Genomic DNA, 25,848 nt, shown 5'->3' on the forward strand with positions numbered 1-25,848 from the left:
AATAAAAGTTAATAGTGAAATTTAAAGTGAAATAATATTTTAAATGCATTAAAAAATTAACATATATGTGTATTTTCCAGCTTCTGAAATGTCTTTGTGATTAGTTGGTATAATGGTGAAAATATAAGATAACACCAAATAGTTTCCTTTGATTCCTTTAGTTTCCAGTTCCAAGCTAATTTGATAATTTTGGAGAACTCTCTTTGAAAACATTGTTTATTTGATGATGGGGATGGAGAAGGGACAGTTACTATACTCTTGTAAAAATTATTTTAAAAAATTTTTACTTTTTATTGTGAATATGTAATACTTGTATATATTTATGGGATGGGGTCTATGTTATATTTGGATACAAGTTGTCATTTTCTTCCTCCCCTTAAGGGAGGAGTGCAGGAGCACATTTTCTAAATAAATGTACCTTTAGTCAATTTGCAGTGTTAATGCAACATGCTATCTTGGTATGTCTCAAGACAAAGGATTCAGATTTCAGATTTTTAAAATAGTGAAAGAATGACATGATCAACCCAGTAATTATAATTCAGTACTGAAAAATAACATGATTGTGTCCAGGCAGTAGTGCATGCCATGTAATCCCGGCACTTTGGGAGGCAGAGGTAGGAGGATTTGTTGAGCCAGGAGCTCAAATCCAGCCAGGGCAACATAGTAAGACAAAAAAAAAAAAAAAAAGTCACATTTTTTGTTTCTTTAACATTGATAAAAAACATTGTATCAATGTTAAATAAACAATAATGTGATTTACTAGATTACTGTCAACCCAAATGACAGTGATTATTTAAGCAAATAAATTCCAGCAACATTGAATGTTCTGTTTTTTACTCCTTTGCTCCTGCCTTTTAAATGTCCTCTGTTACTACCTTTTCTATGCACAGGTGTCCCTTCTCTTATATTGGAGAGTCATGTTTGAAGGTAGCTCCTGGAAAACCCCAAGAGTTGATGTAAAATAAACAAAATACTAGTGAACTTTAACAATGCTCAGGAGACATTGGTTCTTATAGGCGATAGGCATAATTTTGTATAGACTTTAGCAAGCCATCTGTTGTGATTTTGTCAGAATTATTGTATGTAATATGGAGAAATATGGGTTAGACACAGCGAAGACTAGATGAGCAACTTCTTTCTGAAAATAAACTCTGTCCTCTGCCTTGCTGAGATTTTTTTTCTATTGGATGTATTGCTCTGGGTTAGAGATTTACAGACTTTTCTTTAGCAATGTGAAAAAACTTGTCTTACAGGGAACCTCAAAAAATAAAGTTAAGTTTTACGGAATAAACTAATTTGGCTAAGGTGTGATTAGTTGGAGCAGGAGTAGGACAGGGAATCCCAGCCATCTGGTCTCTTCTTCCCCTACCTGGACAGTTCATGGACCTCTGAGAAGCTCAGTTTGGAGAGTTCTGCAGTTCATGGCACACACAGGGGTTTCCAACCTGAGGACTTCTGATAACTAATAATTTTGTAAACCAATTATATTTATAATTTTCTGACTTTCTTATCTAAGAATATATTAATGAGTATTTTATACTTGTATTTTTTTCCCTTTCTTTTTAACAGGAAAAGCCTTTGCCTGTGATATGTTCTACATCTGCAGCTTCTCTAAAATCGCTGACCAGAGACCGTGGCATGTTATATAAAGATGCCGCTTCTGGGCCATGTAAAATAGTGATGTCTACAGGTAAATTCATATTTTAAAAATAGTATAGAATTACTAATCTTTTATCCTGTATTATTTTCAGTGTCTTTGAGGTCCTGGAAATAAAATAATAGGGGAAAAAGATGATAATATTAAATATTTATCTTAACATTTTTCATATTAAAGTATTTTGAAATTCTGATTGTTCCATTTTACATTAAGGAAAAAGTCTTTAAATACATGAGTCACTTGAAAATTCAGATACTCTTAAAGTATTTTATCCATTTAAGTAAGATTTATGAAATTTACATTATTGTCAAATCTATTCTTGTTTTCCCTTTATCTCATTTCAAAATTTATCTTTTTGTATTGTATATATTTTCAAAGCTACCTCAAACCTTTTCTTAATGCCTTTTAAAAATTATCTCCCTTACACTGTCCTATTCCCTGGACTTTTTTTCCTTTTAATTGTTCTTCCTGATTAAAAGTAAATTTAGTTTTTTAAAAATAGAAGTCACTTTAAAATGATTGTTGTAACATATCTCATTTTTTTCAGTTTATTATTTCTGATTTTTAATTAGCAGGAAAGACTAGCTGAATGGATATAACACAAAGGAGATAAAACATTGAAATCCTTGTTTAGCTTCACTTGTATTCAGTAGAATTTGTCCATGCCATCAGCACCGTGGGTTGAATTTTTAATGCTATTTCATTTCTAAAGGATAACAGTCTTTCCTCTGGCTGTTGCCACAAAGTTGAATTGTATATTTCAACAGAGCAAAAGTGAGATTGATCAGTTTTCTTATACTAAATATAGACTGTGTGTGTGTGAAAGTTTTACAATATTAATTAATGGATTAAAAATAATGTGCTTCTTAGGGGAACAATTTATTTTATTTTTGGTAGTAATGTGGCCTCATGTTTTGTTTTTTTTTGTTTTTTGTTTTTTGAGACAGTCTCACTTCATCACCCAGAGTGGAGTGCAGTGGCGCGATCTTGGCTCACTGCAACCTCTGCCTCCCGGGTTCAAGCGATTCTTCTGCCTCAGCCTCCCAAGTAGCTGGGACCACAGGCATGTGCCACCACACCCAGATAATTTTTGTATTTTTAGTGGAGATGGGGTTTTGCTGTGTTGGCCAGGCTGGTCTCTAACTCCTGACCTGAGCTGATCCACCCACCTCGGCCTCCCAAGTGCTGGGATTACAGGCATGAGCAACTGCGCCCGGCCTCCCTCATGTTTTTATAGTGTATATTGATTTGCATTTGTTGATTCTCAGTAAAGAAAATTATTGGAAGTTGGCATTTATGTGATTATAGATGAATTGCTTCTGTATCATATGCTTTATTATACTAAGGAAAGAGTTTATTTTAAAATTTTCTTCCGTGAATCTTGGTATATATAGAAGGAACATTTTTATTTTCTTAAAATTACTAAAATATTAATATATATCAATAGAACTTAACTGTTATGTATATCTTAAATTATTTGGTTACTTTAGAAAATATAATTGAGGTGCAGTATTGGTGATTTAAAAGAAATTCAGTTCAAAAAAGAGCATAGCAAGATGACCCGTTTTGAAAGGAAATTCTTGTACTGTGTATACAATTAAAAGATGAAAATATTCATCTGTCTTTGTGCCATTTTATATAATGTGGGAATGTATGAAGAATTGTTTTTGTGATGTTCCTAAAATGTCTGTAGGTTTTATATCATCAGTTTGGACAAGATTCTAAAAAATTGAGTAAACATTTTGATGGTTTCTTTGTGGGTTCAGTATGAATGTATGGTTGCATGAATGTAAAAATATATTTACCTACATATTTTTAGGTAACAGAAATGATCATTGATATTAACTATATTTAGGTTTTCTGTGAGTGAAGTGGCTAGTGGGATATAGTAATTGATTATGTAGTGTTTTCACAAAATTTATTTTAATCAGTCTCATTGTTATGTCTGCATACGTATTTTTCCTCAAGTCTGTGTCTATGTAAACAAACATGGAAACTTTGGCCCTCACCTGGATCCGAAGAGAATCCAGCAGCTGCCTGACCACTTTGGCCCAGGCCCCGTGAATGTGGTGCTTCGCCGGATTGTGCAGGCCTGTGTGGATTGTGCCCTTGAAACTAAAACTGTTTTTGGATACCTGAAGCCAGATAATCGTGGAGGAGAAGTGATAACTGGTATACTTATCTAATACATTGTCTAATTCAGCCCTCCCCTCCCCTCCCCTCCCCTCCCCTCCCTCCTTTCCCTCCTCCCCCCTCTCTTCCCCCTCCCCCTCCCCTTCCTCTTCTTCTTTCTTCCTTCTTCTTCTTCTTTTTTTAGAACAGGGTCTCACTGTGTCACCCAGGCTGAAGTACAGTGGTGTGATCTTGGCTCACTGCAGCCTCCACCTCGCAGGTTCAAGCGATTCTCCCACCATAACCTCCTGAGTAGCTGGGATTATAGGCATGTGCCACCATGCCTGGCTAACTTTTGTATTTTTAGTGGAGACAGGGTTTTGCCATGTTGCCCGGGCTGGTCTTGAACTCCTGGCCTCATGTGATCTGCCCACCTTGGCCTCCCAGAATGCTGGGATTACGGGTGTGAGCCACTGCACTTAGCCTGTAATATTTATTATATTAGTATAATAGAATATTTATAGGAGTTATATATTTATAGACGTTAAGCCCTGGTTTGAAAAGTTTACTTTTAAAATGGACAAATGATGTCAGAATAATGTAAATTGGGACAAAAGTCACAGATCCTTCATTTTACATGCTGTGTTAAGCTCACTATAGGCAGAGTACCTTGGTTGATAATATATTTTGTCTATAAGAAGCTCTAAATAAAAATGCGACTCAAGAAGTCATTAAGCAAGAAGATACAGTTGGTAGCTGTGATCAGACACCACAACATTCTTACCCATGGAATATTTGGAATAGAAGGAAGTGTTACATAGATCAGTGAGTTTCTGTTGTTGTTGTTGTTGACTTAAGAATATTTTCAAATGAGGATGTTTTTACCAATACAGGCTATTGTGTTTGAATGAGAGGAGCTTTTATAATTTAAGATTATTTCTTTATGAATTACAAAAACCACAAATTAGACTTACAATACCTTTCCTAAAGTGATGATTTTTTTTAAAATTAGTGTTGTATGGCCGGGCGCGGTGGCTCATGCCTGTAATCCTAGCACTTTGGGAGGCCGAGACGGGCAGATCACGAGGTCAGGAGATCGAGACCATCCTGGCTAACACGGTGAAACCCCGTCTCTACTAAAAAAAAAAAATACAAAAAACTAGCCGGGCGAGGTGGCGGCGCCTGTAGTCCCAGCTACTCGGGAGGCTGAGGCAGGAGAATGGCATAAACCCGGGAGGCGGAGCCTGCAGTGAGCTGAGATCCGGCCACTGCACTCCAGCCCGGGCTACAGAGTGAGACTCCGTCTCAAAAAAAAAAAAAAAATTAGTGTTGTATTTCTCATCTCTCTGAGATTACTCTTGACATCCTTTTTTTCCCCAATAGCCTCCTTTGATGGGGAAACTCATTCCATCCAGCTCCCTCCAGTGAACAGTGCATCATTTGCTCTTCGCTTTCTTGAGAACTTCTGCCACAGTCTGCAGTGTGATAACCTTTTGAGTAGCCAGCCTTTTAGTTCTTCCAGGGGTCATACTCACAGCTCTGCAGAGCATGATAAAAATCAGTCAGGTGAGAGAAAATGTAAACTCTTATAATTCTGTTTAACTTGAGAATCTTGTATAATTTTTTTCCTTGTGTTCTCCTCAAAGTAAACATTTTAGCCACAGTGAACTAATTAGAAATGTATAACATGTAGTTGTTTTTGTTCATTCAAAGTAGGAAAGTAATTTCTTGTATTCATAATGAACTTGAGAATCAAAGCCCATGGATTACTTATGTTTGGCTTCATTGTGACTACCTCACAGAGTTAAACATTCTCTATTAGACTGAAGTATGGCTTTAAAGTTACTGACCTTTATAATCCTAAGAAGTTAGCAAAGCATGTTGAGCCCATTGGCTATAAAGATTTTGTTGCAGTCATCAAGGTTTGACAAATGATGATACGGTTTTGTTGTTGTTTTTTGAGACAGAGTCTCGCTCTGTTGCCCCAGGCTGAAGTGTGGTGGCACAATCTCAGCTCACTGCAACCTCCGCTTCCTGGATTCAAGCGATCCTCCTGTCTTAGCCTCCCGAGTAGCTGGGATTACAGGCACCCACCACCATGCCCAGCTAATTTTTGTATTTTTAGTAGAGACAGAGTTTTGCCATGTTGGCCAGGCTAGTCTTGAACGCCTGACCTTAAGTGATCCTCCCACCTTGACCTCCCAAACTGCTAGGATTTACAGGCGTGAGCCTCCACACCCAGCCTGTGATATGCTTGGATTTGACATTTGAACCATGGTTGCTTCTCTTCCATAAGAACCCCAAACTGATGCCTGAATGAGAGGGTAGGTATAAGATAGCCCTGTAGAACCAAAAGCGGGTTTCTTGCTTCTGATCCTAAAGCAAGAAAGCTCTTCCAGCTTTTGTGCAAGTGCTCTTTGCTTTTTGGGAGCGGTTTGTCTCTTTTTCATGTGACTTATGAAAGCTAACTATGTTTTACCGATCATGGCAGGATTGTATGTGGGTCTTTCAAGAGTAGCTGAGATTCTTAGGTGTTACTGCTGCATGGTTTTCTGGCCAGGTGCTGCTGATTCTGGAAATACAGAGTACCATCAGACTATCTTTTTAAGTCCAGGGATTCTAATTCACGTGCCACTCAAGTGTGAAGCGTGAGTACCATGTCTCTAGCTACTACTTTTTTTTTCTGGTCCTCCTGGTTACTCACACCCTTCTCCTCTACTTCAGTGACACCTCTCATATCCATCCCCTTTTTTTCCATTTCCTTGTTACTACCCTGCTTCAGACGGTACTAACCCCTTCTCTGTTTTAGTAAAGCAGGCTCCTAACTGGAATCCTCTTTCCAGTTTCTCCCCTCTGGTGTAGCCGTCCAGTGAGTCCCTTTGAAATAAAGGTATGATACTGTGACATGCTTGCAAAAGTGTTCATGGAGAAGCAGTGGCATGGAGAGCACAGGTGTTGGAGTTTGTCAGACCTGGGTTCCAATCCTGGCCTTGTAATCTCTATGCTGGAAGAGTGTAAAGTCTGACCGCCTACATTTTAATTCAGTTCCTGCTGTTAACTAGCTATGTGCCCATAGACAAAGTACTGAGCCTCTCTAGTTCTCAGTTTCCTTATCTGCAAAGTGGATACCTCTTTAGTTGTGAAATTGAAAGAAAGTATTTGTAAATTCTTAACCTGCATTATGCCTGGCATGAAGTAGGAGCAATAAAAGCTAGCTGTCAGAACTAGGGGGAAGAGGAAGAGTGAAGTTTCATGTTTTCATGTGATATTATCCTTTTTTTTTTTCCTTCTTTGGGAGAGGTAGGAGGTCATCAGAAATGGTAGGAAATTTGGAAGATGGCTAGAAAGGGAAGGGCCCCCTGTGTGGGAAGAGGGGTGTCTGTGTATTGATAGGTTTTCTGTTTCTAAGAGTAATGTGGGGAAAAATATGAGTTGGAGATGCTGAGAGTACAATTTCCTGATTTCTCACTCTGTTGCCCAGGTTAGAGTGCAATGACACCATCTCGGATCGCTACAACCTCCGCCTCCTGGGTTCAAGCAATTCTCTTGCCTCAGCCTCCCAAATAGCTGGGATTGCAGGTGCCTGCCACCATGCCTGGCTAATTTTTGTATTTTTAGTAGAGGTGGAGTTTCACCTTGTTGACCAGGCTGGTCTCAAACTCCTGGCCTCAAGTGATGCTTCCACCTTGGCCTCCCAGAGTGCTGGGATTACTGGCCTGAGCCACCATGCCAGGCCCAATTTCCTGATTTCTTACACAAAGCATTAAGAATGCCAGTAATTTACAAAACCCCATTCTTTGAAAGATTTTAAAGAAAATGTAATTCTTCTTTAAATTGAACACAGAATGTTTGAATTTTCAGATTAATCCAATAATAATAGGTAACTATTTGAAAAAATACACTGAATAATCCACATATTTTACATTATTTTAAGGGTTATTAATTTTCTCTCACGGAAAGTTTAATTTAGCCATTTGAAAGTGGCTTTGAGTTGGAACTCTTAGGTTTTTCTTAAGTCAGCTTGTAGTTAAAGAAGTTGCATGTAAATGTTATGAGGTTGATTATTACTAAGATTTCATGTCTAGTATCCCATTTCTCTTACATTTTTTAAAATAAGGGACTCAAAAATAGTTTAAAATAGAGTGCTCTTCTTAGGAGACTTTGATTCTGACCAATCTTGTGTTTGCACATTTTAGCAGTAATTTTAAAGACATTTTACTGAAGTATAGTATACATAGAGAAAATTGTACATGGAATGTAGCTTGATTAATTTTCATGCCTGTATAACCAGTCCCTGGTTGGAAAAGTAGCTATATTACTAGTACCCTAGAAGCACTGCTAATGTGTCAAACCCCCTTTCATCCACTACCACCCCTCACTTCGTACATGGATACCTACTGCCCTGACTTCTAGTACCATGTATTACTTTTGCCTGTTTTTGAACTTTATAGAAATGGAATTATACACCATTTACTCTTGTGCCTAGCTTTTTTGGCCCATCATTATGTTTGTAAGATTCATCTGTATTGTTGCATATAGTTAGATCATTCATTCTTATTGTTGTATAATATTCTGTTGTATAAATATGCTACCGTGGTATGTATCCATTTGAGTGCTTTCTGTTTTGTGCCCTTATAAGTAGTGTTATGTTTTGTACTCTTATAAGTAGTATTATCATGAACATTCTATACACGTCTTTCTGTTCCTGTATCTATCTTGGAGGGAATTGCTAGGTCACAGGAAATGCATAGATTAAGCTTTAGTAGGTACTGCCAAACAGTTTTTCAAAGTGGTTGCCTCAATTTACTTTCCTATCAGCTCTCTGCTTTTTAAAATAGATTATAATTCTCAGGTGAAATTTTTTATGTGATCTTTTCTGTCCATTTTTCTTGTTTTTGTGAACATATTCATCAAAATTGCATTATAGTCTTTGTCTACTGACACCAGTGGTTTTTCTCTCAATCGTTGGTTATATGGTCTTACTTCTTTGCATGTTTACCACTATTTTTTGGTATGTAGGACATTGTATATAAAAGATCTGCAGAAGCTCCAGATTTCTACCTTAAAAAGTTTCCTCTTTTTTAAGCAGAAAGAAGGAGGGCTCATTCCATTCAGTGATTGAACTGGGTTGGGCTGAATAGCAGTTTTAATAAGACTCAGTCTATCTCCTGATTCCTCGCTATTCTTCAGGTGTTACTTTCCCAGGCTTTTGATTGAGAACCTGGGAATTCCCTAGCTCCTTAACCTTGAAAGACTATGGGGAATTGTTCTTCCCTCCTTCAGGGGTTTGCTGCTCAGCTCTTCAGCCTTCTTCCTCATGTATTATCACAACTTCACACTTGTGTTTAGGTGGCTTGTGTGTTTGAGCTAGACCTCTTCACCCCGGTGGGTCTTTATTTCTTAAGTGTCGTGAGACTGTGAGAGATTTCATCGTGCCTTTTAAGAGTTTTTAGCCTAACTCCCCAGCTTCCTGTATAGCTCCAGAACTTGGCAAATGTCCCATAGGGGAAAACCAGCTATGAGTTTGAGTTTCTGATTTGTCACTCCAGCTGTGTGAAGCTGCTAAATCTTTTTTGATTTATTTTTGCCTAGTTATAGCCCTCTGCCTGTGTCAAGTTCTATTTTCAGTGTAGTGCCAAGAGTCAGCAAATTCCTACAGGGAAAAAATATGACGAGATCTTCAGTTTAGACTAGAATGGTTCTTCCCCCTCTGGAATTTGATTTTATTAGTTCCTATGACTGCTATACCTTGAGGATGCTTTTCTTATAATAACTTTATTGAGATATAATTCACATACCATAATTTCACCCTTTTAAAAGTACACAATTCAATATTTTTTAGTGTATTCACAGAGTTGTGCAGTCATCACCACTATCTTCATCACCCCCAAAAGAAATCCCATACCTGTTAACTATCATCCCTCAATGTCTTTTCTCCCTCACCACTGGAAACTATTTATTGACTTTCTGTCTTTATGGATTTTTCCTATTCTAGACATTTCATGTTAATAGAATCATATAATATGCAGTCTTTGTGTGTGGCTTCTTTCACTTAGCATAGTGTGTTTTTTTGTTTGTTTTGTTTTTTGAGACGGAGTCTCGCTCTGTTGCCTAGGCTGGAATGCAGTGGTGTGATCTTGGCTCGCCGCAGCCTCTGCCTCTTGGGTTCAAGGGTTCAAGCGATTTTCCTGCCTCAGCCTCCTGAGTAGCTGGGACTACAGGTGCCCACCACCACGCCCGGCTAATTTTTGTATTTTTAGTAGAGACAGGTTTCACCACATCATCCAGGCTGGTCTCGAATTCCTGACCTCAAGTGATCCGCCCATCTTGGCCTCCCAAAATGCTGGGATTACAGGTGTGAGCTACCGTGCCCACCCTATGTTTTCAAGGTTCACCCATGTGGTAGCATGTATCAGTGCTTCATTCCTTTTTATGGCTGAATAATATTCTGTTGTATGGCTATATTGTATTCTGTTTATCCGTTTATCAATTGATGCACTTCTGGATTGTTTCCACTTTTTGGCTATTAGGAATGCTTCTGCAATGAACATTTGTATATAAGTTTTTGTGTGGATACATGTTCTCTCGGATACAAACCTAGGTGTGGAATTGTTGGGTCATATGGTTAACTCTGTTTAACTTGATGAGGACCTGACAGACTTTTCCACAGAGGCTATACCATTTTACATTTCCATCAACAGTGAATGAGGTTTCAATTTCTCCTTGTAAACACTTGTTATTGTCCATCTTTTTTATTATACCCATTCTAGCTGGTGCGAAATGGTATCTCATTATGGTGTGATTTGCATTTTTCCAATAGTTGATGATGAGCATCTTTTCTTGTGCTTTTTGGCCATTTGTATATCTTTGGAGAAATGTCTGTTCGAATCCTTTGTCCATTTTTAATTGGTTTCATTTTTTATTGTTGAGTCATAAGAGTTCTTTGTATATTCTAGATACAAGTCCTATATCAGGTATATGCTTTGCATATATTTTATCCCATTCTTTGGGGTTGTCTTTTAACTTCCTACTTTTTTTTCTCTCTCTCTCTTTTTTTTTTTTTTTTGCGACGGAGTCCTGCTCTGTCACCCAGGCTGGAGTGCAGTGGCGTGATTTTGGCTCACCGCAGCCTCTGCCTCCCAGTTTCAAACAGTCCTCTCACCTCAGCCTCCAGAGTGCTGGGACTACAGGTGTGTGCCCCCACACTTGGCTAATTTTTGTATTTTTAATAGAGATGAGGTGGCATGGTTTGACTGTGTCCCCACCCAAATCTCATCTTGAATTATAGTTCCCATAATCTCCGCATGTCATGGGAGGGACCCAGCAGAAGGTAATTGAATCATGGGGGCAGTTACCCTCATGCTGTTCTTGTGATAGTGAGTGAGTCTCATGAGATCTGATGGTTTTAGAAGGGGCTTTCCCTGCTTTGCTCTGCACTTCTGCCTGCTGCCATGTAAGATGTGCCTTTGCTCCTCCTTTGCCTTCTGCCATGATTGTGAGTCCTCCCCAGCCATGTGGAACTGTGAGTCTATTAAACCTCTTTTTCTTTATAAATTACCCAGTCTCAGGTATGTATTAGCATGAGAACGGACTAATACACTGGCCTTTTTTTAGTTCTTTAGACATGATTTTCATTTTTTAGTTCCTTGAATATATTTATAATAGCTGATTTAAAGTATTTGTCTAGGTCGGGTGCAGTGGCTCACGTCTGTAATCCCAGCACTTTGGGAGGCCACGGCGGGACGATCACTTGAGGCCAGGAGTTTGAGACCAGTCTGGCTAACATGGCGAAACCCTCTCTCTACTAATGATACAAAAATTAGCCAGGTGTGGTGGCATGTGCCTATAATCCCAGCTGCTTGGGAGGCTGAGGCACGAGAATCATTTGAACCTGGGAGGCAGAGGTTGCAGTGAGCTGAGATCATGCCATTGCACTCCAGCATGGGCAACAGAGTGAGACCGTGTCCCAAAATAAAGTATTTGTCTAGTAAGTCCAATGTCTGGACTTCCTCAGGGACAGTTTCTGTTAACTGATTTTTTTCCCTTTGTATGGACCATATTGTTTCTTCACATGTCTCATTTTTTTGTTGTTGAAAACTGGACATTTAAAATCATATAATATGGCAACTCTGGAAATCAGATTCCCTTCTCCCTAGGGTTTGTTGTTGTTGCTGGTGCTGTTTAGTGACTTTTCCTGGACTAATTCTGTAAGGCTGTATTTCTTTGTTAAGAGTAGTCACTGAAGTCTGCTTGGTTAGCTTAATGTGGTTAATGATTGGGTAGAAATTTCCTTAAATACCTGGAACCAGTGTATTTCCCAGCCTTGGCCAAGGGGTGTGTGTTGGGACATAACGTCAGTGCTCCAAGAGGCAGCTTGTAAGTCAACTTTGTGCAGAGCCTCAAGGTCAGCCAGAGATGAAAGATTAGGGTGTTCTCATGTCTTTCCTGGGCATGCATATATACATCCAAGCACATGCATGTGAACTATCTAGATTCCCAGGAATATGTCTGTGTTTTTCAAAGTCTCCTAGGGGGCATCTTATACCCAGTTTTTCCTTTTAAGCTTTTTGGCCAGCCTGTTGTTAGCCCTGACTGGTAATATGGTCTCAGGCAGCTGCAAAGTTAAACAGTTGCCACCATTTTCCCCCATCAGATGCCCTGGAGATGGGGTTGTTCACACAGAACAAGCTGTAATTTAGGTCAAATAAAGACAAATCCTGAAAAGGAGCTTTTCAGTGAGCTTCAAGACTGGTCTAAGTGATAGTTCTCTGGCATGGGGCTTTTGGAGAGCTCCAAAACCATTATGTCCCCATCCAGTGACTATTGCATGGCTGTTTTTCACACCTGCCGTAGTTGTGAAGTGTTGATTTTCAAGGCTACTGTGAAAATGGGGTGAGGGGGATTATATTAGGGCAAGTTAAAATGCCATAGAATTTGCTGTTTTTTTCTGAGATCCATTCATTTTTCTTAAACACTTTGGATTGTGGAAGTCTTTAATTTCCAGAGTTTTGAAAAAGTTAGTTTTTATAGTTTTTGCCACTGTTTTCAATGTTTTTATGAAGGAGTAGATTTTTGGAGGTCTTTGATCAGTCATCCTGGAAGTGCTTCTCTGATGATTTAAAAAATACTTTGTAAATTACCTGGCTTTTCCTAGTTATCTCTGTAGGAACACTTTCCTCCCTTAGCCTTACTACAATACCCAGAAGCAGAAGTCGAGTCAATTTTATATTTGTTTCAGCCCCAAATAGTAGAGCATACCCAGCTTCGTAAACTTTTCATAAAGCATTAGTACATTACATATAAATGATAAAGATGTTTTCTAATCTTGCCGAGATTCTGAGGGAAATAAACATTTATAGAAAACTATATTTTAGAACTCGAATTTTCCATATTAAGTTGGTATGAAAAGCCAATTATTTCTTTCCTTAGAATTTAATGTCTTAATTAATTGTAGAAATTTGAGATATGTTTTGCCTGTTGGTTTTATAGTCCATTATTAAAAATAAAACTAAAGTGGTAAGAGCTCTACCGGACTCATTGGGATTCACTGAGTAACTAGATTGAACTAAAGGTTACTCATCATGACATTTTGAGGAGCATGCCTGGCCCTCAGCCGAAATTTTGAACCAAATGAAGTGTGACTTTGATACTCATTGCAATCTTTCTTCTCTTTTGAGGTCTACTATCAGACTTTTAAGATTTTTCTTATACCTTATTTGTCCTTTTAGTTAGAGGTTAAATCAGGATATTTGTTGATACTTAGGGTATAATTGATGATTAAAGCTGTCTTTACTTTCAGGATCATGTTTTACAGAGTGGTCCTTTAGGTAGAAGTGCGTTTGGTTGAATGATAAGTAAGCAGTAGACTTGTATTAAGGGTAGCTCTAAGCCAGGATTGTTACTTAACAAAATGGATGTTCATTATACCATATCTTTTATTTAATTTCTCTGAAGTTTTAACTCCTCCTGCTCATGGGAGCAATTTTCCCAGGCCATTTTAGACACATTTTAATGGGTTGCCTCACTGCCTTGTGAGATATTTAGAGAGATCTGGTAACCCCATATTAAGAGTTAAATGCTTTTAACTCTTGAATATTATTTCAGTGAAAATATAAAATAGGATGAAATAGACACATGTTATTCAAGAACATCAAATAATTGAGAAGTTGTCAATGAAGGTATTGTAGGCAAATGATGTAGAAACAAGTGTTTCATGCTGATGATATGAAAATGCTTGAGTATATTAGTTCGTTATAACAGACAACTGTTTTTTCTTTGAGAACAGCAAAAGAAGATGTAACAGGAAGGCAAAGCACCAAACGATCTCCTCAGCAATCTGTACCATATGTTGTTCCTCTCTCTCCTAAGCTCCCCAAAACAAAGGAGTATGCATCTAAAGGTAAATAGCATTTACACCTCCCAGGACTGGGAAGAAATGTTTCTCTGCTACCACTTGTGTATACTCTTGGGGTGGTAGTATTGGAGGTAGAGAGGTAAATTTGCCTAAATAAGTTTGGCGGTTAGGCTACTACTTGGACAGCTTTGTTGAACACTTCATTCCCTTCAGAAGTGCACGGCTGTTATTTCTCCATAGAAAAAAAAAAATTATAATAACCTAATAACCTTTTTCCTTCACTTTTGTATTGCTAAAAATTGGTAGAAAGAAGAATAGAAAAAACCTGCTGCCTTTCTCCAGAGAATGTGTTAACTGCCCAAGTAGTAAACAAATGTTAGAAACCAACTGTATGATCATATTATAACAAATAGTAATGAAGAACTGCATTTCTAAAAACATGCTTTAGTGAGGTGTTTATAGTCTTGGTGGCAAGACTGGCAAATGATAGTAAGTTACTATGAAAAATATAGGTGATATGGAATCACTTTGGACTGTAGGACAATGTCCATTAATATAAATGCCAAGGAAGGCCAAGTCGGGTGGATCATCTGAGGTCAGGAGTTCGAGACCAGCCTGGCCAACATGATGAAACCCTGTCTCTACTAAAAAAAAAAAAAAAACCCAAAAGATTAGCTGGGCATGGTGGCAGGCACCTGTACTCCCAGCTACTCGGGAGGCTGAGGCAGGAGAATCGCTTGAACCCAGGAGGTGGAGGTTGCAGTGAACCAAGATTGCGCCACTGCACCCCAGCCTGGGCAACAAGAGCAAAACTCTGTCTCAATCAATCAATCAATCAATCAGTGCATGCATCCATACCAAGGAGAGGATAGCCATGAACTTTGTGTTAGAGCATTGTGGTTCAGTATAGCACAAGTTAAGTGAACTTGCTAGGGATGAACTTTTTTACCTTTTAGTAGTATTTGAATTGTAAGTCTATTGAAGATAGCCTCCTTTGTCTTTTTCCCTGTAGAAGAACCATTGTTTGCTGGGAGAAATGCCATTCCCAAAGAGGAAAATCTTTCAGAAGATTCTAAGAGCTCATCACTAAATTCAGGAAATTGTTTGAATCCTGCCTGTAGAAATCCTATGTATATTCATACTTCAGTCTCCCAGGATTTTTCTCAAAGTGTGCCAGGCACCACAAGTTCACTACTAGTTGGGGACAAATCATCCCCCAAGAGCAGTCCCCATGAAGTTAAATTCCAAATGCAGAGGAAAAGTGAAGGTATGTTCAAAAATAGTGGCTCTCAATGTGTTTGTCTTTTGCCTTGAGATTTTCATACCTAACAGCATCCCCTGAGAGTATCACATTGGAGAAAGTGCTAAAATTTGGGAGGCTGAGTCCTCCCTTTCACATCACTGTCAGGTCAGACCATTATGGATCCTCCAATCCTCTTGACAGCACAGAACTGTCTCTGGGGATCTGGATCACCAACCATGTCTCTGATAGAGACTTCTCAGATTAGTAGTGCTTGAGCAGTTGTAATTTATCATTTGCTTGGGTACTGTCTGGACTCACAAACCTCTCATGACTCTGAGGCTTGGAAAGACAGTCCCTCTCCTTTCTGTTGTACGCTTTTCTTAGTCTCTCTTGAGACCTTTCCTGGCCTTAGCCTGTGTTGACTCCTGGATTCGGGCTGGCATCTTGTTACCACAGCCACACCATTTCCTCATTCTCCACATCCTTCCTCAGACCCACCAGGAAGACATGACGTGTATAAGTAGGGCAACATCCTGTTGCCATTTAGAAAGAGCCAAAACAGGTCGGGCGTGGGGTGGCTCACGCCTGTAATCTTAGCACTTTGGGAGGCCGAGCCGGGCAGATCACCCGAAGTCGGGAGTTCGAGACCAGCCTGACCAACATGGAGAAACCCTGTCTCTACTAAAAATAAATACAAAATTAGCCAGGCATGGTGGTGCTGCATGCCTATAATGCCAGCTACTTGGGAGCCTGAGGCAGGAGAATCGCTTGAACCCGGGAGGCAGAGATTGCAGTGAGCCGAGATTGCGCCATTGCATTCCAGCCTAGGCAGCAAGAGCAAAACTCCGTTTCAAAAAAAAAAAAAAAGAGCCAAAACAGCCTTTAATGTGCAAAGAGGGCTAATACCCTGTACCTTTGAAGGATTAAGGGTGCAGGAGAGTGAGGTTGGGAATAAGTGTCTTGTCCTTTTTCTCCAGGTAGGCATGTAGGCGAGGTTGAGGAGTGTAGGAAGTGGGAACCCTTGCCTTTGATCATGGGTGTTATCTATGGGCAACCACACTGTGCACACCCCATGACACATTTAATGTTGTCAGCCCCATCCCTTCTGGAGATTTTCTCTGCTTTTAGAGTGACATGGTTTGCAGTGTCTAACAATAGATGCTTATTCCATAAGGGCTAGTATACCCTGCATTTTAAAGTATTTTCACAAAGTTTGACCTCTTGAAGATAGGCCTTCAGTATAAGATTACTTCTAATGCTGAGTATCTCACTTCGAAATGTATGTCAAACACTGTTGTGCTAAGGTAGCCAGTATTGGGGCTTCAGAAGGCTGGCTTCTGGTCTTCTTAGGAATGTAGAGACTAATAGTAATAACATTGCTTTCTAGTAATTTACTTACTGGTAATAGAAATAATCATCATCTTCATCACTATCTGACATATGCCAGGCATATAATATTTCATATGGCCTCCTACATTATACTGTTACAACAATTCCTTGAAATGTAGGTGCTGGCAAGCATTTTCAGGTGAGAAATTAGAAGTCATTTGGCTGAGGTCCCTCAGCTAAAAAGTGACTGGGCCAGTCCTTGAACTCAAACACTCTGACTCTAGGGTTGTACTCTTAACTTCTGTAGTACTTACATCTCCCAAGAACAGATACTTATTTCCATTAGAAACTGTCCAGAGGTGCCATTATTTTTGAGGCATTTGAACTGTTACCTAGAGCTGATTCCACTCCTGACAGCCAGTGATGCTCACACAATTTCCTGTCCTGCCTTGTCCCATTATTCGAATGAAAAATATTGCTGATCTTTGTTATAGGAAAGAAATCCAGTGATGTCGTGGGGAATCAGATCACTTTCATACTTTCATTATACTTATTCTATAAATATTTATTGATATGCCAGTGTATATAAGACAGAACCGTTCAGGAGAAAAGCATGACTGGACTTTGATTATTTTTCACATGATTAGTTTGTTTCATGTAATTATTTGAATAACAGTAATGTAATGGTTGAAAACTTCTCTGATTGTTTTGAAGGTATAGGCCCAATTAAATTATATTTTCATAATAGACTAAAAATAGAAAATCTTATGGTTTTATTTTTAGTATAAAATTAATTTTATACCCCAAATCATATCTTTTTACATATAGTTTATCTGCAGTAAACTGTAAAACTAGTTACATGTTATTCAAAACATAAATGTACCAGAAATGAAACCAGAAATTCCACAAAAATATAAGTTAAATTAGAGATATGATTAGCTTTGCCAATGATTTTTTTCATGTTACATTGTGTCTTTGTTGAGTTAAAGGAGATAGTGTTTCTGTCTAAATTGTCAGAATGCCTTAGGCACAGCGTGGTCTACACCGTCATCATTTTTACTTGGGTCGATACAGCCCAGCAGAATTTCTCTGTAGATATGGCCAACATTTTTTTCTCTGAGTGAAGGGGAGAATATATTTTGGTATAGAGTTTTTATTTCACATCATCATTGTGATGTTGGAAAGAAATAAAATTCAGAGCTACACACAAAAAATTAACCACTATAAGTTCTTTTATTTTCTGTTTTTCTTTACCCTTCCCCTAGGTAAGTACTTAAAATGCTTCTAAAATGGCCATAGCCCAGAGGGTAGGAAAGAAAGGGTACTCCTTTGGCTAATTCACACACAAAAAACCATCTAATTTGTGTTGATGGTCCTTGGTTAGAGAAACAAATCTTCCTAGCTAAGTACAAAATGCACTTCAGTTATCACACACTGACTTGAGGGAGTTAAGGGCTCTGGTTGAGTAAATGAATACTTGTCAGGACACAGATTTCATCACAACTTAGTAAAGAGTGCAGCTAAGGCCATTTGAGATATGAGTACTTAAATTGTTTCATGTCTCAGTTATGTATTTTTTTAATGTATAAACCTTCAACCAAAATATGCAATTAAACATGATAAAGGAATTAAATGTTAAAGTTATTTCTGACCTAGCTTAGCAGAAAATAATCTTGTTTTCTTCAAAATTCAGATAAGCGACCAGGCGCGGTGGCTCACGCCTGTAATCCCAGCACTTTGGAGGCCGAAGCGGGCGGATCACGAGGTCAGGAGATCGAGACCATCCTGGCTAACACAGTGAAACCCCGTCTCTACTAAAGAATACAAAAAATTAGTCAGGCGTAGTGGCGAACGCCTATAGTCCCAGCTACTCGGGAGGCTGAGGCAGGAGAATGGCATGAACCCAAGAGGCAGAGGTTGCAGTGAGCTGAGATTGTGCCACTGCACTCCAGCCTGGGTGACAGACCAAGACTCCGTCTCAACAACAACAACAACAAAATTCAGATAAGCATTTAAGCCATGAGAGACAGGAATCTAAAGAGTAAAGTGATGCTAAAAATATTCTTATTGGATACATCAGAGAGATTTGGTAAAAGGACTACTTTGTTTATCAAAAATAATGGGATTATTGAAATTATTGATTAAAGTGAACACATTTAAGCAATTAGAAAACTCAATTTGGCTAGGCGTGTTGGCTCATGCCTGTAATTCCAGCAGTTTGGGGGCCTGAGGTGGGCAGATTGCTTGAGCCCAGGAGTTTGAGACCAGCCTGGGCAACATGGATAAATCCTGTCTGTACAAAAAATATAAAGATTAGCTGGGAGTGGTGGCATGTGTCTGTAGTCCCAGCTACTTGGGAGGCCAAGGTGGGAGGATCACTTGAGCCCAAGAGGTCAACACTGCAGTGAGCCATGATTGTGCCACTGCACTCCAGCCGTGATTGTGCCACTGCACTCCAGCCTGGGCAACAGAGTGAGACCCTGTCTCAAAAAAACCAAAACAGCAACAAAAATACAAAACAAACAAACAAAAAAAACCAACTGTAAATTTGGGGAATTTCCATCGGATTTAGCTAGTAAAATAAACCTAATCTAGACAGATAGATAGAGATTGAAATTCCTTGGAAGACTTAAGAGACAAGTCATAGGTTAGATTAGATTAACCTAATTTTACCCGAGTAACAGATCTTTTGCTGTATTTGCTTGTGGCCAAGAGGCCTTGGATTGCTTAGTCTGTTTTGTGATCTTTGAAGCTTTAAGGTAACTTCTGAACCTGCTTTTGTTGTTTGGGGGAGGTCAGATGGGATGCTCTTATGTAGCCATCCTCACATCATCTTTGTATAAGCTTTCACAGTTGGAGTCTTGAGACCTTGTTGGGGAACTTAACAGAAGGTTCCAGAAATGAGACCATTATTCCCTACCTAACATCTCTTCTTTCAGGATAATGATCAGGTCAAGTATGATTTGTCTTTTTTCCCCCCCATTGAAGCTCCAAGTTATATAGCTGTACCTGATCCCAGTGTCCTGAAACAAGGCTTCTCTAAGGACCCTTCAACCTGGTCTGTGGATGAAGTGATACAGTTTATGAAACATACAGATCCTCAGATATCAGGCCCCCTCGCCGACCTCTTCAGGCAACATGTAATGTATCTTTTGATCCGGTTTTCCTGCCGTAATGCCTTTGAATGACCTCTGTGCAGGCCCTTCATTTGGATGCTGTGTGGATGGTGGGGGAACCCTATCAACTGATTTTTCCATATGTGAGAAAGGTTATTTTTCCCAAGATATTAGTTCCTTAAATGGTAGATTAATGGTCTGTTCTTTAAGTGAGTATCCAGGTGCTTAAAATACAAACTGCTTCACCTTCTCAAGATACAATGATTCAGCATTGCAACTCTCAGGTGTACCTCCCCTTTGTAACGACAGATACAAGGATCCTCCCCGACCTGCTCCCAGCTCAGCGCCAGGACCATGAGTAGGAGGGGTTGACCACAGGCTATTACAGGGTGGCCTTCCTCCAGTGAATCCAGCAACTGTATAAGATTAAGTACATCCTTTTAAACAGGAACTCACAAATACCAAATAATATGCTTCCATAACATAAATTGGTTAAGGTAATAAAGAATTTTAGGAGGATGCCTTGTGACTATTAAGTAATATTTTCAGTGTTTTCTAACAAATCAAATGAGTGATCTATTATCTGAGGTACCCTTTTCACTATTGCAAGAAAATCAGTAATTAGTTTTAGCATCTAACCAGCTTCAGACAACTAACTGATTAGCCTTCAACATAATGACAACACTGTATATAGCACATTTACAGTTTGCATTGATATTGACATATTCCTGGCCCTTCTCAGAAAGTTATTGATCATCTGAAATTAATTTCTATCATTGTTTTTGACCCTTTGTCATAGATATGTTTAGTATTTTATTTAACACAGTGTTTAAAGTCAGATTGTTGGATACTTGGGACATTTCTTGAAGATACAAGGTTAAATTTTCTTTTTCTTAAAATTTAAACTAAATTCATAAATTATCAAATGATGCTTCACTATATAAATTATATTTTTAATAGTTTTCAGGAAATAAAGCATATTCAGAGAATATATATCCGGAGTATACAGCTGCTCTATTTTACATGTTCTTATGTATAAATAACTTGATATGAAAGCATTATTAATGAGTATGATTTCCTTCTCTCTGTAGGAATTGATGGGAAGGCTCTGTTCCTACTCAAGAGTGATGTGATGATGAAGTATATGGGGCTGAAGCTGGGGCCAGCATTAAAGCTGTGTTACTACATTGAAAAACTTAAAGAAGGAAAATACAATTGAAAAAAATATGTGTAAGTTTAGATTGGACATAATTCTCAGATGTACTGTTAACATTTTAATTTAAAAGTATTTCTCAGCAGTTTTTGTTTTGTAGACAGTTCCTATAAAAGTGTTTTATCAGATTGCAGAACTGTATTAACAGTTCAGTCAACTTTTTTTTTTTTTTTCCTGGAGTCACCAACCAGCCTCGGGAGGCACAGCCACCACTCCCCCAGTCTACTTCTTTAAAAAGCATTTGGCCGGGCGCGGTGGCTCAAGCCTGTAATCCCAGCACTTTGGGAGGCCGAGACGGGCGGATCACGAGGTCAGGAGATCGAGACCATCCTGGCTAACACAGTGAAACCCCGTCTCTACTAAAAAATACAAAAAACTAGCCGGCGAGGTGGCAGGCGCCTGTAGTCCCAGCTACTCCGGAGGCTGAGGCAGGAGAATGGCATAAACCCGGGAGGCGGAGCTTGCAGTGAGCTGAGATCCGGCCACTGCACTCCAGCCCGGGCGACAGAGCGAGACTCCTCAAAAAAAAAAAAAAAGCATTTAACATGTTAGTATTGGCATATTCAAATTGGCAGTTCTTTACGTCTTTTTAAATTTTCATTGTACAGTTTACAAATATACTTAATGTAGTTAACAGAGAAAAACCTTTGATTTTGGTTAATCTTTTTTTTTTTTTTTTTTTTTTTTTTTGAGACGGAGTCTCGCTCTGTCGCCCAGGCTGGAGTGCAGTGGCCGGATCTCAGCTCACTGCAAGCTCCGCCTCCCGGGTTTACGCCATTCTCTCGCCTCAGCCTCCCGAGTAGCTGGGACTACAGGCGCCCGCCATCTCGCCCGGCTAATTTTTTGTATTTTTTTTTTAGTAGAGACGGGGTTTCACCGTGTTAGCCAGGATGGTCTCGATCTCCTGACCTCGTGATCCGCCCGTCTCGGCCTCCCAAAGTGCTGGGATTACAGGCTTGAGCCACCGCGCCCGGCCGATTTTGGTTAATCTTTATATCTAGAACCAAAACAGCTAAATCCCAAAGGGGAAAATATCAGGGATTGACAACTTATATAATTAAATCCATGAGAATTTTTCCTCACCAGAGAATTTAAAGGTGCACCTATAGATATCATCTTTTCTCAGATGTTTTGTCTGATACTCTGTGGTGTTCTGTTCATGTTCTATCAGTATATCTAGAAAGGGAATAGCCATATAAATTATTTTCCTTTTATTATTTCTCTGTATGTTGTATTTGATCATATTTAAAGGAAAAAAGCAAGCTTATAAAAGCTTATAAGCTTTCATAAAGTGTTCTTAACCAGTTTTTGATAAATTTTTTAAATTATAGGATAGAATTGTCATTTTATGCAGGAGATATTTATACTACGAGGGTTGTTTGGATGGAGTAAGGTTAAATTTTTTCAGTAAAATACCTATTATTTTAAAACTTTCCGTATTTTCACTAAGCTTGGACATTTAACTAGGCATTCTTTTTTTACATCTCTATGTGAAGATACCAGTGTCCAAATTTTTTGAAGATATATATTATATGTGTTTATTCCTCATATGGTACTTTACCATATTTGTGTATTGTTTTATACCTGTAGGTTTACACACAAGTAAATCTTCTTTTTTCTTGAATTTAATCTGGCACTTTGCACTGCCACAGAGGTAATGATGAACTGTGTATATAGTTAGATGTTTCGATTTCGTAAAAAATATATGTCCATCGTTTGCTATCACCAGTACCTCTCAGCTTACTCTTCAGGGGATATGAAACAATCTGTAGATTCGTTTCCATACAGGGAAGTTCTCTGTCCTATGCAATGTTTCTAATTAATTTGCTTAGTTCTGAGCCATTTATTCTGCTACACTTCGAAAGATATATTAGTTCAGACTTATTGTTTGGGGCTTTATTTTATTTTTTTATTTTTTTTGAGATGGAGTTTCACTCTTGTTGCCCAGGCTGGAGTGCAATAGCTCGATCTCGGCTCACTGCAACCTCTGCCTCCCTGGTTCCAGCAATTCTCCTGCCTCAGCGATTACAGGCATGCACCACCACGCCCAGCTAATTTTGTAGAGATGGGGTTTCTCCATGTTGGTCAGGCTGGTCTCGAACTGCTGACCTCAGGTGATCCGCCCACCTCGGCCTTGTAAAATGCTGGGATTACAGGCATGAGCCACCGTGCCCAGCCATGTTTGGGGCTTTATTTTATAAGTTAGAACTTTGAAGAGGAAATGGTGCTATATGTTTATTGTTATTACTTTGTGTAACTTTGATGTAACGTCTATAAGCTATGAGAATCAGTTATAAAAGTATTAGCCATTTGTTGTAAATGCCAATAAAATATTCACCAGGGGCAAGAATGTACATTTTCTTTTTAGAAAACCAAATGTACTTTAGACATGAATGCAACTATTTAAGAATAGCTTCATTTATGTTATTCCTTATATGTCAAAAGATTCTTACTTAAACTTGGTCTTCTTTCAAGTTGTTTGTATGAAGATGCTGTACCCACTTGAACAGTCCTCAGGTGTTTACATAAATACTATGTTTTACAGTTTTCATATTTTAAAATATTAATAAAGTTAATCGCAACGATTCATTCAAAGCCTCAGGTGTGATTTTATTTACCGTTAACTGCATTACATTAAAGTGTGTGTTTGTTGGAACTGGAACAGAGCCAGTCTAGTAAGTTTGTGGCTTTCCATGTCCAAATACTTGAGTTTTAAAACCTGCCCAGATTCTAATGCTAAACAGGATGCCTAAGAACCAAGGGCTGGTTTCTTACAGCTTCAATGAGACCCCAGCGGGGGCTGTAAGAAGTTCAGTCGATGAGCTGCATCTGTACTCAGAGCCTTTGTTATTTATGATATCATCAGTGATGTGAGATTGCTAGAAAATGCCCGTGCCCCGAGATGTCTCATCCCATCTGAGCCTGTACGCCTGGCTGGCAACTCCGGCTGCTCTTTTACCACTGGGGGCCAGAGGCCACCTCCTGGATGCACCTGCTTTTGGCCCTCTGCCTTCAGATGGTCCAGCTGCCCTGGTGAGATACCCTTGGAGGACTGGGGTTTTGCATAGCCTCACTTATTCGGCCCCTACCCCGACCCCAGGAGCTGCGGCTCCAGCCGAGGAACCCAGAAACCCTCACTGCTCTTGCTCCCCAGCAGCGTGTCCTGTGATTCACTGGAGACAATAGGGCCCTGACTGAGGCTCCAGGGGTGATGCTCAGCGACTGGAAACGGGGGTGTCAATTTGAGTGATCTGAGACTTGAGTGATTCGTGGCTCCTTTTTTTCTCCTATCTGGCTTGTAAACTTTTAGTCTGCAGACTATCATGCTGTATTATCCTTCCTGTGAATTTTCCAGATGTAAAATGATCTTCCTCTGGCTTTGCCTCTCATTCCATCCTTTGATGCTTTGTAACCTGCAGAATTCTGCATCTTGAGCTCTATGACCTTCTAGGCACACCTAACATTTGCTTTAGTCTTTCGTCTGTGTGATTTCTTATTGTTGAAATGTCTTACAGTGCATGTTCTAGAGTGGGATTTCCCAAACTTTTTTTTTTTTTTTTTTTTTTTTTAGCCTGAAAAATGTAGCATTTTTACTGGGATGACATTTGTAAATATGTGGGTATCTTTAGAATGCTCCATACCAAAAATATTGATAGAGTTTTAACATTAATTAACTTCATAAATAGTGAGATCAAAGAACTTTTAAACCAAGGCCTCCCTCTGCAGGCATAGAAACGCCATGCCCTTCTGTAATATTCAAAAGTAAAAAGTAAATACTGTGAGTAGTGACAGTGTAATTGGGAGGTGAAGCACTGCTTTTTCAAGCTGCAGAAGGGATTGTCCTCGCGGTTGGTTGAGTACATGAAGTAGGTTAAAATTTCGGGGGCTATAGCTTGATGCTGGAGCTTGCACACAAAGTCCCCTGAGGCTGATCCAGGCAATGTGAGAGAGCTTTAGGTTTGAGAGGACGTGCAAGTGAGAGCCCACCGTTGGAATGCGTGGGGGACAGTTCTTCCTCTTCTGGCTGTTTGCCCTATTTTGTCAGCAGGTTGATGCCACTAAACCTTAAGGGCGACACTCCATAGTTAGCACATGCTCAAATTGAGCTTGGCCACTCCCCCTGCTCTAACAGAGGCAACTCTCTTGTTATGGGATCACCTTTCTGGCTTTAGGGATACTATCAGCATTGAGGGAGATCTTTAAGAAATAGGGGATCTAGCTCCTCCCCTCGAGCTGCCTCAACATAACAGACAAACCAGCGTTCATGAAAGGAGAATGTCAGGGCACTTATGACAGAGCATATGAGTCAGTGCCAAGTGCCCATAAGTGACGTGTCCTCATGCATCAGTAATTCCGTGTCCTGTTCTCCTGCCATAGAACTGAAGCACTTAAGCACATGCATTTGTGGAAATAATCCCTCAGGGACAACGGGGCGGCCAGGGCAGGGTTTTGGCCTTGCCAAGCCCTGCTCCTCCTTTAGCCTCACTCCTCCACTTGGCTTTGGCTGGCTTCAGAGGCCCAAGTCCACTGACGTCAGGGGTGGGGTGGGTGCACATATTCCATAGGGACAGAAATCAGTCCGTTGGGAGCAGGACACATATCTTACAACTTCCTTTTATACTCACGTAAGAGGAAAAAGATGAAGCTTTTCTGCAGTTAACGTATGGATTCACTGATGTGTTCTAAAGTGCTGAACATTGTTGGTACTTGCCACCATCCCAGCTTATCTTACAACTTCCTTTTATATTCACGTAAGAGGAAAAAGATTAAGCTTTTCTATAGTTAATGTACCGATTCACTGATGTGTTCTAAGGTGCTGAACAT

The 25,848-nt window shown here is 39.4% G+C and overlaps 1 protein-coding gene across 3 annotated transcripts in view; it reads left to right on the forward strand.

Annotated features, from left to right (window-relative positions):
• Positions 1-21,323, forward strand: part of SCML2 (Scm polycomb group protein like 2) — a 107,640-nt gene extending 86,317 nt beyond the window's left edge. Inside the window, exons 9-15 of one of the 3 annotated variants that reach the window (XM_033201534.1) lie at positions 1,570-1,690; positions 3,626-3,829; positions 5,153-5,335; positions 14,055-14,168; positions 15,136-15,390; positions 19,684-19,835; positions 20,903-21,323. In XM_033201534.1, coding sequence (XP_033057425.1) covers positions 1,570-1,690; positions 3,626-3,829; positions 5,153-5,335; positions 14,055-14,168; positions 15,136-15,390; positions 19,684-19,835; positions 20,903-20,944 — 1,071 coding nt within the window. In that variant the 3' untranslated portion in view covers positions 20,945-21,323. Of the gene's footprint in view, positions 1-1,569; positions 1,691-3,625; positions 3,830-5,152; positions 5,336-14,054; positions 14,169-15,135; positions 15,391-19,683 lie in introns of all 3 variants that reach the window. The other 2 variants (XM_033201535.1, XM_033201533.1) reach the window with 2 other exon arrangements.
• Positions 21,324-25,848: the final 4,525 nt, after the last annotated feature.

The sequence above is a fragment of the Trachypithecus francoisi genome, unplaced genomic scaffold, assembly GCF_009764315.1.
Source record: "Trachypithecus francoisi isolate TF-2019V2 unplaced genomic scaffold, Tfra_2.0 Lachesis_group6, whole genome shotgun sequence".
Taxonomy (NCBI): domain Eukaryota; kingdom Metazoa; phylum Chordata; class Mammalia; order Primates; family Cercopithecidae; genus Trachypithecus; species Trachypithecus francoisi.